Source organism: Periplaneta americana, chromosome 12, assembly GCF_040183065.1.
Source record: "Periplaneta americana isolate PAMFEO1 chromosome 12, P.americana_PAMFEO1_priV1, whole genome shotgun sequence".
Lineage (NCBI taxonomy): Eukaryota > Metazoa > Arthropoda > Insecta > Blattodea > Blattidae > Periplaneta > Periplaneta americana.
The window spans coordinates 115,255,265-115,268,161 of NC_091128.1; the positions used below are offsets into that span (position 1 = coordinate 115,255,265).

General features: G+C 32.3%; 1 protein-coding gene across 16 annotated transcripts in view; it reads right to left on the reverse strand.

The window, feature by feature from the left end:
• The window catches only part of nrm (neuromusculin), a 1,323,427-nt gene that overhangs the window by 1,198,209 nt on the left and 112,321 nt on the right, over positions 1–12,897 (reverse strand). For all 16 annotated transcript variants that reach the window (XR_011335314.1, XR_011335315.1, XM_069842000.1 and 13 more), the window contains exon 2: positions 2,037–2,214. Coding sequence is in view for 14 of the 16 variants with exons in the window: in XM_069842000.1 (XP_069698101.1) it covers positions 2,037–2,077 (41 nt within the window). In the remaining 2 variants the exon portion in view is untranslated. The remainder of the gene's footprint in view (positions 1–2,036; positions 2,215–12,897) is intronic.

Sequence of the window (12,897 nt, forward strand, 5' to 3'; positions counted from 1 at the left end):
ATAATTTCAAAACACTAAAACGTCAGTTACAATGCTTTACTCTCGAACCGCTCAATTCTTCAAATATAACTCTAAATAAAACTGTTATGATTTGGCTTCAGAACGCCCTCTAAACCACTAAAATCTTGCGTTAAAAGTTACTGGTGGAATGAAACTCTCTTGTAAACCGGAAAAATTGCAAAAGAGTATTAGTTTCAGCATTGGAATAAAAGAGTCTCATGTTCCATTTAATTTTAAATGTAGCCAACCTCTTTTGTTTCATGATGTCTCTTGCCTAGCTATTAAAAAATTTCAGACCTGAACATATTTTTCGTGATTTCCCACAAAGTTATGTGAATGGACAAGGGTCGTTTTGAAAATAAGCTCTTCAAATGCATTAATGACGAAATGAAGGAAAAATTATGCAATTTAGGAAGTAACTATGAAATATTCAGTAGGTAAACTAATAAATAAATAAGTAAATAAATAAATAAATAAATAAACAAATAAATAAATAAATAACTTAGTGAATAAGAATGAATGCAGAAATGACTGAATGAGTGAATGCAGAAGCTAGAGTTTTATGGTTTGTGTATGAATTCTTGAATAATCTGTTAGTCTGGAAATGAATAAAATAGTGAATTATAGAATTAATGTGTTAGTAAATAACCAGACGTTGAAAATAACTAAAAATAATGTTTCAGTTTTTCACGCAGTTATTTTTTGCATTCAATAATTTCTGAATTGATTACTGTATAGATTATGCACATTGCGCCATTTTTAAGGACTTTGTTGGATTTATATTGACTCTCGAGTAGAAGTACTGTAATGTTAATACTTATGTGAATGAATTTTTCTAAAGACTAAATGTTTTGAAGGTTTAAATACATCTTCTTTCATAAAATATTACAGCTATTATTTTCAAATTTTCCACTTTGATAAATCAATCATTAGCAACTAAACGATACATTCTAGAAGTAAAAATAATGAAAAATTAAGTTATCGTCTGACGAAAGTAAAAGAGACAATATTATACTAATTCTTAAGATGTGAAGTATATTCTTATAAATATGTTTTATCTACTGACTAGAATTTCATTCCTTAAAGCTTTCACAGACAAGTATGCCATTATCTCAATTCTGCAGTTTCAAATCTCTTGGTTCAATAATTACAGAGATAGACCTATTTGTACCAGATACATTGTGCAAATTTTAATTTTAATTTTTACAAATTTTACGTTTCATACGACAAAACTTTACAAAATATCTCAATAGATTTCTAATTTACAATATATTTCTAACTACTGCTTCTTTGCTATTTTGTAAATATGTCTTCCGAGTTCAGTAAATCTATGTTTATAAAGGCTTGTAAATCACTGATTTTAACAGCCGGACCATTTTTCGAAGAGTCAATGAACAAATTAATAAATTAATGATAAATAAATAAGTGAATTAGAGAAATAATTATTATGTAAATGAAATAATAAATTAATTAACCAATTTCACAGCTAAGGAAGTAAAAGATAAATCTACGAATAAATGAGTAAGTAATTTAGCGAGTAAACGAATAAATTAGTAAAGAATGATTTCGCATATGAGCTAATTATTGCCAGTTTATGAATGAACGCAATAATGATAAAAACTTAATCAATTTATGAATTTAGGTAATTGTAATAAACATGAAAAGATTCTATAAAAATGTATACTTCAAAAGAAGTTACCCGGATAAAACAAACCTACACACAAACAATGGGACTCTCGTGATGGAACTTCGTCTGATACAAAAAAAAAAAAAATTATTGCTTATCAGCACCATTAAAGTTTCAAGTCGTAACAGTTGAAGCCATCGACAATAAAGTCTTGACTGTCCTTCACTAATTACAGCACTACGCAATCAAATATCTTCTCCGCTGAAACAGAACTCACAACAGCACTAAACTAGTACTAACCTGAGAAAGACATTTTCGCTACAGAGGATTTTATGATAGCCTATTACATAAAAGTAGCGATAGCATCGGAACTCTGGACAGCCCTGTTTGATTAAGTTCATGTACTCACCGTTCCATGTAATCTCCCTCAGATCGGGCGATGCCGGCCATCTCGCTGAAGACAAAGATCCTAGAAGATCCGCGATACCACTTGATACTGTGTAGGTCTCCGCATTTCTCTGTATCCACATCACATGGAAGAAAGATCGTCTCTCCCACAAGACCGGACAAATCACGTTGCGGCAAACCTGAAAGATACAAGAAAACAACCGTCTTCACACGCTGCCTGCATCGTAGTCATATACTTTAATGCCTGGTCGCTTCAACTCACAATAAAACCCGAGAAGGCAGCTTGATGGCTCTCGAGTAAGTAACCCACGACCTCACGTAAGCAGTATCGACGGCTGCTTACAGAGAATTTTACACAGCGACGAAGCCGCCTTTTAATATTCTTCCAACAGTTATACTTCAAGTGAAAGAATTAATTACTACGGTACAAAGATCTTGAGTCCAGGAATGCATCAGTGTTGGAGTGGACAGACGGACGACAGACAGACAGACAGACGGTTAGATAGATAGATAGATAGATAGATAGATAGATAGATAGATAGATAGATAGATAGATAGATAGATAGATAGATAGATATAGATAGATATAGATATAAATATAGATAGAGATATAGAGATAGAGATAGAGATGTAGGTAGGTAGGTAGATAGATAGATAGATAGATAGATAGATAGATAGATAGATAGATAGATAGATAGATAGATAGATAGATAGATAGATAGATAGATAGATAGATAGATAGATAGATAGATAGATAGATAGATAGATAGATATAGATATAGATATAGATATAGATATAGATATAGATATAGATATAGATATAGATATAGATATAGATATAGAGATAGATAGATAGATAGATAGATAGATAGATAGATAGATAGATAGATAGATAGATAGATAGATAGATAGATAGATAGATAGATAGATAGATAGATAGATAGATAGATAGACAGATAGACAGACAGACAGACAGACAGACAGACAGACAGACAGACAGACAGACAGACAGACAGACAGACAGACAGATAGATAGATAGATAGATAGATAGATAGATAGATAGATAGATAGATAGATAGATAGATAGATAGATAGAGATAGATAGATAATGCTGGAGACATTTGAGAAAAATGTATAGCAACGTCAAAAACAAAATATACTACCAAATTAATGTTAAAATATTCATCAAGTCGATAAAGAGGATTTTCCTTCAATTTAGTCTTGAGCGACCTTTTAAATAAATGAAAAGAAAATTACTTTACATAAGAAGGTAATCTATTATAAAGTCTTATTGCAACCGTATCAAAACTATTTTGAGTAATACTAAATTTATTCTTATTAGGATAAATATTATTTCTATTACGGGTGGAATAAACATGTAGGTAACAATTAGCGGTTGAACTTAAAACTTTTTTCTTCACATAAAGAAGGCAGCTCGAAATATATAACGAAGGTAAGTATACCCAACTTAATAAAAAGGGGTTTACAATGCGATCTTAGAGGAGCTCCACAAATGATCCTTACAGCTCTCTTCTGCAAAATAAGAAGTTTAACAGTCAAGATATGATTCCCCCACAACAGGGTCCCATAACTGAGATGACTATGAACAAAAGCATAGTAAACCTCAATGTAACTCAGGGGCGTACTTTTTGAGAAAATGACATACCGGTATTTAGATCTGAGTACTTTTTTTTTTATCCATAATCGTTTTCCCTTCTCTAATTTTTCAATGTCAGAGTAACAAAATCTACATCGACATAAGGCATAGTGCTTCTACTCCCATTTCAGTTTGGTTGATAGGCCTTTCCCCTATACTCACACTCTCTATCATCAGTGAAGGGGAAGATACTACTGTCCATCTTACTAACGTTCGACTACTTCACTTTCAATATAGTGACAAATTTTATTATTGAAAGTGTTTACCTGTAATCTATATTCCGAAAGTCTATACTAAGCGTTTCTATTTCATTTTATTGCTGTTTATATTAACTGGCACATTAAAAAGTTACTGACAGCAGAAGATAAATGTTTTCTTCACCGCTAGTTGCTACTCTACAGCATGCACACTGGGATAATCTGCACTGTGTCACTCCCTCCTCACTTCATAATACAAACTAACATTCCTTAATTTAATTAATTATTAGTTGAAAAAATTCTAAGAACAACACTAAAATATAGTCAAACATGTAATTGTCACACATCTGTGTGGCTATATTTTATATTTACTAATGTACTTTAGTTAATATTTTATTTCATAGTGTGTACAGTTCAGGGGGTCCAGGTATAAGATATAAGAGCTACCGGTCTGTCACTGACGGACTCAAGGCAAGTAGAAGGGGAAATAAATGTTTTCGCATCCTCTCAACTTGTGTGAAATGTCGTTCACTCCTCCTTGTGATGTACTAGTAGATTTGTGTTGTACTAGTAGACTATATTGTAAACCTCTTCTGTATAAATTCCAACTATATTGTGACTACACATTAAGATTTTATAATAGGCTACTATTAAGTTTCTTTTTTTTCGTTTGACTTGTTCCATATTCTAGCTGCGAAGCAATGTACAAATACCATGGAATGTTAATAAATACAATACAATATAATCCCTGTGCTTGGTGCTACGGCACGTTTGAATTATAACAATGCTATCTTTGTTGTAGAGAGACCTAACGTCTAGTACCGACTTTGTAATAAAATGAAGCCGACACTATATGAAATTTAACTTGTGAAACATATTGGAAAGGTTATTTTGATATATGTTAAATACTGTGCATTGTCGATTTTGAACTCATTTTATGAGTGAAATTTATTTTAAGAGCGGTATTCACCGGTTCCTTAGTTTGATTTCCAACTTTATTGTGAAACGTTCGTTTAAAGTTTTGTGCATTTGACAATTATTCATATCTTTAATACAAACTTCACATTATCATTCTGGGTTGTTTTGCAGGTCTAAGCGACAATTTTACTTTTTTTTTTTTTTTTTTTTTTTAAGCAAAAGGTCGCTTAGTGATTTTTGCGAGGTTAGTGAAAATTTCACATTGGCAAATGTTTCTTCGCAGCCACAGCGTGACGAGTTGTCGCCAACGTTCTTCCCTGACTAGTTTCACATCCCCCTGTGAAAACTTAGCTGATAATAATAATAATAATAATAATAATAATAATAATAATAATAATAATAATACACAACATTTAAAACACCGATAATATATTGTAAATTGTAAACAATTTTAATAATGACCCTCCTTGACAAAATTCTGCGTACGCTACTGAATTGTAACCAGTTCATTTAACTATTCAGAACCTCTGTACACGGAAAAAGCGTCTTAACTTATGTAAGAAGATGAAAAACCAGAGTGTAACTAAAATTAAACTAATTAATTAAGTATAACGAGAGAAAAAAACAAAACACAATACACTTATATGATAGAAATTTACCGGTGACAGAAATGCGAACTAATGCTATCAAGGAGGGTGCTAGAATTACTCCACTGATGATATTTCAATATTGTTTTACTTTTTCTCGAGGTATGTTTTTGAAATGACACTTATTTTTCTCTTATATATCTAGGCAACTAACATTTTGAAATAAGCACAACATTATAATTAATCTAGTTGGCCTCGGTAGCGCAGTCGGTATAGCGCTGGCCTTCTGTGCTCGAAAAAATGTAAAATGTAATGTTTATTTAACGACGCTCGCAACTGCAGAGGTTATATCAGCGTCGCCGGATGTGCCGGAATTTTGTCACGCAGGAGTTCTTTTACATGCCAGTAAATCTACTGACATGAGACTGTCGCATTTAAACACACTTAAATGCCATCGACTGGCCCGGGATCGAACCCGCAATCTTGGGCATAGAAGGCCAGCGCTATACCAACTCGCCAACCAGGTCGACTCTGTGCTCGAGGTTGCGGGGTCGATCCCGGCCGAGGCATTTAAGTGTCAATAGGTGTACTGGCATTAAAAAGAACTTCTGTGGGACAAAATTCCGGCACACCAGCGACGTTGATATAACTTCGGCAGTTACGAGCGTCGTTAAATAAATCATAATTGTTTTTAATTAATCTACTTTAAGACATGATTAGCATTATTCATGTCAGGTGATCTTGTTACCCTCTTGATTGTGTGTATCATGAATATTTCAGGTTATGAAATTCAATTTTTAGCTTAATTTTGTTATTTTCTGAGTTGGTCTGGTTCCATATTATTTGATTTTGTGTTATTTATTCCATATGGCAGCACCACCATATATTTCAGAAATGTTGTATAACAAGGATTAGAATTGAATAAAAAAAGCTATGAGAAACGAGCGGCCTGGAAGTATACAACAATATTGGAATAAAATGTAATGAAACATAACGAAATAAAATGAAAATAATTAAATTAAATGTATCAGAACACGAATGAACAAATCAGCTTCGCTTTCTTCAGTAAGATCAATTACGCAAGAAATGTTTTGCGTGGAATTTAACTAACAATAATTGGAAGGAATGTCCGAAACGATCAATATTAAACCAGAGTGATTTGCACAAATAATATTCTTTACGTATAATAATCAGGTTGAAATCAGTAAATCTATATAGTATTACATGTATTCTCTAACACAACATTGATATTTGGATCATATTGCGCAATAAAATGGAAAGTTAGGGTATAAAACCATATCCATGTATGTTGTTATTTAGCTCGTTGATTCCGTACATCTGTGACAACAATATCATTTACCATTTAGACAACGCAACCAAGTTAAAATAAATCTAGGTCTCAGTAACAAAACATAGTTCAGTTTAAACGTGCATCGAAATCGCGGACATTACTATTTAGCCAGTCCCTAGACAGATACCCGTCTAAATTGATCAATGATGTACAATGTAAACAGTGGAGCCATGTGATTAATTGACCAATTTCATTAGCTGTGCTGTCATGCATAACAATTTGTTTTGTGCTTGTTTCTGAGGTACATATTAATCCATTTGTACTCAGTTCGGCTTAGCAAGAGGTTTAATTGAAAAATACTCATTGATAAGTAAACACTCGTATATTTATAAATAACAATTGCATACTAATTAGGAGAAAAATTACAATCAGAAATTTATTTTGGTTACTTGATGAAAACTTTCATTCGCAATAAAGTTATTAATTTTGTCACCAATAAGTCAGTTAAAACTGATCAACGTAAACAGGTGAACAGTATAATTATAGAACAACTAATACACAACGTGTACCTACTTAAAATGATTGATACACTTAATTTGTTACACTAAAGTATTACGCTATTCCCCTGGGTGGCTGAGTGGTCAGAATTTCAGCCTGTCAAACAGGCGATCTGGGTTCGAGTCCCGTCGGGTCTGGAATCTTCCATGTAAAACTTCATAATAACACTTATGACTATGGGACGGATGTTTATAACCTAAAAATCTACTTAAAATGATCAATAAAATGCCCTTAAAATAATGCGAAAATTACATAATTAACGGAAAATGACATTTAAATATTATTCACCATGCACCACAACTTCTTAAAAATTAGTCACCTTGTTTCAATGACTGCCCTGCAAATCTCAGAGAAAGGAAGCAACTTCCTGGAATTTGACTAAGGTACAGGAAAAGAGCATGCAACAAAATTAAAGTATATAAATTTTAATGAGGATTTACAATGTGTTTCAATCAGGGGTGGTCCATGTCAGTGCCTTCATTTTCCATCTCCTCCTTCCGCTCTTCACTTTTGTTACCACACCTTCCAGATGGGGAGTGTAAATGACAAAACAAATTGTGGGCGCAGCGTGTATTCTTGCAATCTTTGTGTTAAAAATACTGTCTACTGTTGTATATTGTATATTATATATATTATATATATCACTACCACCGGATGTATACCCAATTGTAGTGTTAATAAATACATATATACATACACATCCCTTCCAAACCATATTGTGGACAGAACATCCTATTATCCAAGAAACGGTGAAAGTTTCCCTCCCTTCCAAACATAAATTCTAAAGACACACCCGTACCAACAAAAAAATAGTATCGGTCAAAGCCCTCACTTAAACTAAGCTGTTGTCAAGCATTTTATATTACTTCTGTTGTGTGAGTGAAGCCTTCAGTGAAATGTGGGAAGGACTTAAGAGTTTGTTCCAAACTATAAAACTGAAACTTCACTGTTATTCACTTATTTAGAAGGTAATTACTAGTAGGGCCTACTACTCATCTGTTTGCTAGAAAGAGATTTAACAGGCCTATATGTAAAGAAGGCAGTAAAATGCATTCAAAATGATCTAAACGTTATTCAAGATATTAAAAATGAGCAAAAAATTCCGAAAAATGTAAAAATGACCTATTAGTTCAAAAACGTAAAAAAATGCAAGATATTCAATACAAAAAATTAATTTTTTACGTTGATATTAAGATTTATATATTAATAGGCATCGACCCAATGTGAAAAATAAGAAGACGACTTTTCTTCAATATACGCCCCCTACTTATGACAGACAAAATCGTAGTTGGGGGTTTTCTCGGGATTCTCCCATTTCCCCATATTATGCACCTAGACTAATCCGTCAACATTTCTCCATTTCATCATTATTGTATAGCGTTCCCCGAACACCGGCCGACGACGCACGGAGGGGGCTGGCCTAGGGACGAGTGGGGTTGCCCTCTCGAAACCTGGGTACGCAGCGAACCTTAGTGTAGTCAGCCGGTATGGAAGAAGAAAGAAAGAAAGAAGGGAAATAAAAACAATGAACTAGCATGATAAAATACTTAAGTCAGCTAGTCAGTCTAGACGCCAACTTAAATTAACGCAGAATCTGCCTGTTGCTTCGGACACAAATTTAGATGACTGAACAATTACCAAATATTGGTTCTATTTACTGCAAGCTTTAGGAAGGGATTGATTACTGGCCACATTTGAAAATACGAGGTTCAGTGTTGATAAATACACAATGTTTTCATAGAGCATTGTTTTCTAAATAATACTATTCCAGATTAACTGAACACCCATCAGCAAAGCTGCATTTGACATGTTCTCTCGCATACATACAGATTATGTATTTAAACTACATATGGTCCCAATTTACGGTATTTAATGAATCGTTTCTGTGATATAACGGTTCCTATTTAGTACCAACAGAGGACGCTTTCAGATTCGTCAATTTACAGCACAAATGCGTGTTGTTTACATAAACTGGATGAAGAAAATATTTTGTTATGGCGAATGATCAAAGCACGATTCCATTCCAAGTATCAACAGCGTATCGCGTTACATGAGGCTCTTATATACAGCACATTGTAATGTAATATTTAACTTCCCACAATTTCCTATTAACACCAATAGTAAATTATACTATTCTATAAGCATTAAAATCGCTATAAAATGATAACAAATTTACCTTTAGTAACAGAAATTCTACTAACGCAGTATATTATTAGTACAAACATCACAAACATTATTAATATACAGTGCGCTCGATTTAAAATTGAACACTGAGCAGCACTTTCAACTGCCAATAGTTGTGCAATCGTCTTCCGCCATGCGGCCTGTAAGATATTTGAAAGATAATCTCTTGTACAATCACTCACCATTGCAACTGATAGCCTTTTACATTAAGGGGGGTCATCAAGACCCAGAATGAAAAAAAAAAAAAAAGACATTTTTATGTGTTTACGCTTTATTCTGCTGAAATTGGTGTTCAGTTTATTAACACATTCAGATATTTATTATTTTAAATATATTTTAAATATATTAGAGTATGTTTTAGATAAAAAAGAATGCCACTTTTTACAAAAAAAATGTTATCTCAGGATCTAATTGTCTTAGAAGGCTGTGGTTTGACTTTTTTGTAGTAAAATTAGTCCTTCATAAAGCCTGTCTTTCAAGATATTGCCCATCTTGATTTACTAAAAAGAAATGTTTGAGAGGAAGAACTCGGAATACAAATACATCGTTGAATAACGTTGTTTGGTACAGAGTTCCAAAAAATGTGTCTGTTGTTATGTCAACGCTGGAAATTGATGTACTAGATGCTGTAGTCACATTTAATGATGGATATAGGCCTACTTGAAGAATACAAATGTCGAAGGATCTAACTATTCAAATAGGAGAAGGTGTGGTGGCTAGAATTCGTCAATGTCAAGACATGAATGGTGGTCATATGCCCAATAATATTTTTCATAAATAATCTCCAATCTATTGGCTTTCAATGCACATCTCTATTTTTATTGTACCTCTTTTATGGTTATTCAGTAATAAATAAAATAAAAGAGTTCACTTCTTTTGGTCCACTCTGTATTTATGTGCCTGTGATTTGGTAGAGAAGGCCTAATTTTCTTAAAGGTTTAGGTACAGCTTACAACAATAAAATTTTTGGAAATATTCAACATTTTTTTTCTCCATTATTGTATGTTGTACATGTAAAACATTGTTCTTCTGCTATATGAAAAAAAAATTACGATTTAAAAAAAAATATGTATATATATATATATATATATATATTTTTTTTTTCAAAATTCAAACATTTTTATGCTCTCGCTCTTTTATTTTATTGCTGAAACTCATGTTTACAATAGCATGCTCTTTCAACTACATTCCTTAATAAATAATATTATTTTTATTTTGTGTTAGAAGAAAATACTGATATTTAACTATTTTTAAAAATGAATTTATTTTTTATCAGACAATCTATCAAAGGTAGAGAAGTGATTTTGCATCATATTGTAGATATGACATGCATAAATACACGCAAAAAATTTCATCACAGAATGCTAGATAGTATTTGAGTTATGAGGGAAACGCTTCATCACTGCACAGTGAATTACCACCATTTTGAATTTTGAAAAAAAGAAAACATAAATATTTCTTTTTAAACCGTAAACATATTTTTTCATACAGCAGGACAGTGGTTTACGCATACTAAATTTCATTATTGTACAAGATACAGTAATGGAGGAAAAAATGTTGAATATTTCCAAAATTTTATTGCTGTAAGCTGTACCTAACTCCTTAATTCCACTAGATTATGTGTATATATATTTAGACTTCACATCATATGAAAATGATCAAAGTCAAGTTTAATGTATAGAAGGAAAATATTTATCACGTAATACGGTCACAAGCTAAGACACACGAATAGCGATTGATACTTGAATAGAAATATATTCATCATCAGCAGCATCATGGATTAAGCCTTATAAGGCTCGTTCTGGTCTAATTTTTTTTAACACTGTTGAGCCCATCTTGTTTTCGGTCTACCAACATTTCTTCTACCTATTGGGTTATAGTTCACCATCAGTTTTGGTATGCGGTCTACTTCCATTCTTTGCATATGTTGTTTCCAATCGTTTCTATATTGTTTTATTCTGTCTATTAATTTAAAAATGCTTGGTTCCCTCCTTATATCTTCACTTCTTTTCCTATCCAATAAGGTGTAACCTGCTACAGATCTCAGAAATTTCATCTCTGCTGCTTCTATTCTTCTTTCTTCTTTTTTAGTTAGGATCCAAAATTCAGACCCATAAAGCAACATTGGCACTGCCATTACCTTATAACATTTAATTTTTGTTTCTTTTCTAGTATTTTTTACGGATCTATTATTGACACCGCATACACAGCTGAATTTATTAATCTTGTTTTGAATATCTTCATATTTCATATAAGAAATGTTGCACCCAAGATAATTGAAACAATTTATCTGTTCAATAATTTTTCCTTCCAAGACAATTTTGGCCCTTAATGTATCTGCTCCTCTAAATGCTAAAACTTGTGTTTTGTTAATTGAAATATTTAAGCTAAAACTTTTACTTATATTATTTAATTGGAATAGAGCCCTCTGTGCCCCATTTTCAGAACTGGATATTAAAACTTGGTCGTCCGCAAAGAGCAATGTATCTACGAATATATATGTTTTTTTTTTTTTAATTTTAAAATGTTCATTTAAATCCATCTGCCAATCCATTACGATTTTGTCAATATATTAAAATTAAAAAATATCTTATACTAAATGAAGAAATAGAAACAGCGAGAACTATATTTTTATTAGTAACGATGAAAGTAAGAAAGGAAATGTTTCAATACAGGAATGCACTACACACAAATGTATTTCGAACCATCAAATTGTTACAGTTTCTAAATCATCGAATATAATTTCGAAATGAAACTGTATTTTGAATGAAAGCAGTAATCGCTTTATTGTTCGACCATTTCATTACATTTGGAGCTGAGCTGCGTATCCGGTCGTGTAGGTATAACTCCAAACTTTCCCAATCTTCAACGGGGGATGGAAGTATGTTGTTCGGGCGGCCTTTGTTCCTGAAGATTGAGTTCTCTGTGTCCACTTGAATGGAGAACGGATTGGAGGCCAAGAGATAAATATCCTGCAATCGATCTCGGAACCTCCCAGTACATAGTCAGTCGCTGTGCCAGCTCAGCTAACTAGAGCTATTTCCTTATAGCCTTAAGTTATAATCATTAAACATGATATAATTTACCCTTAACATACTGTACCTAATTAATACAAAACATACTTCGTCTACTTGTCTATTTTATTCGAAACATTGCATTATATAACAGACAAATATTTATCTTTAACATAATTTATAGGAAACTGTATTACCTTCCAACATATTTTTAAGATTGAACTTTCGACAATATCAGTTTTATTAGATAATCATATAAAATTCATTAATTTTAACATTTTGTTTGAAATACTGGACAATAATATTACCTTTTTTTTTTTTTTTTTGAAAGACATGTTAGTTCAGAAAAGTGTGAATACAATTAATAATTATATATAATAATAAATTTTCAGTCAATTACACTTTTCAATTTGTGAGGTCAGATAATCTGTTACATCACTATATTTAGTACGAAG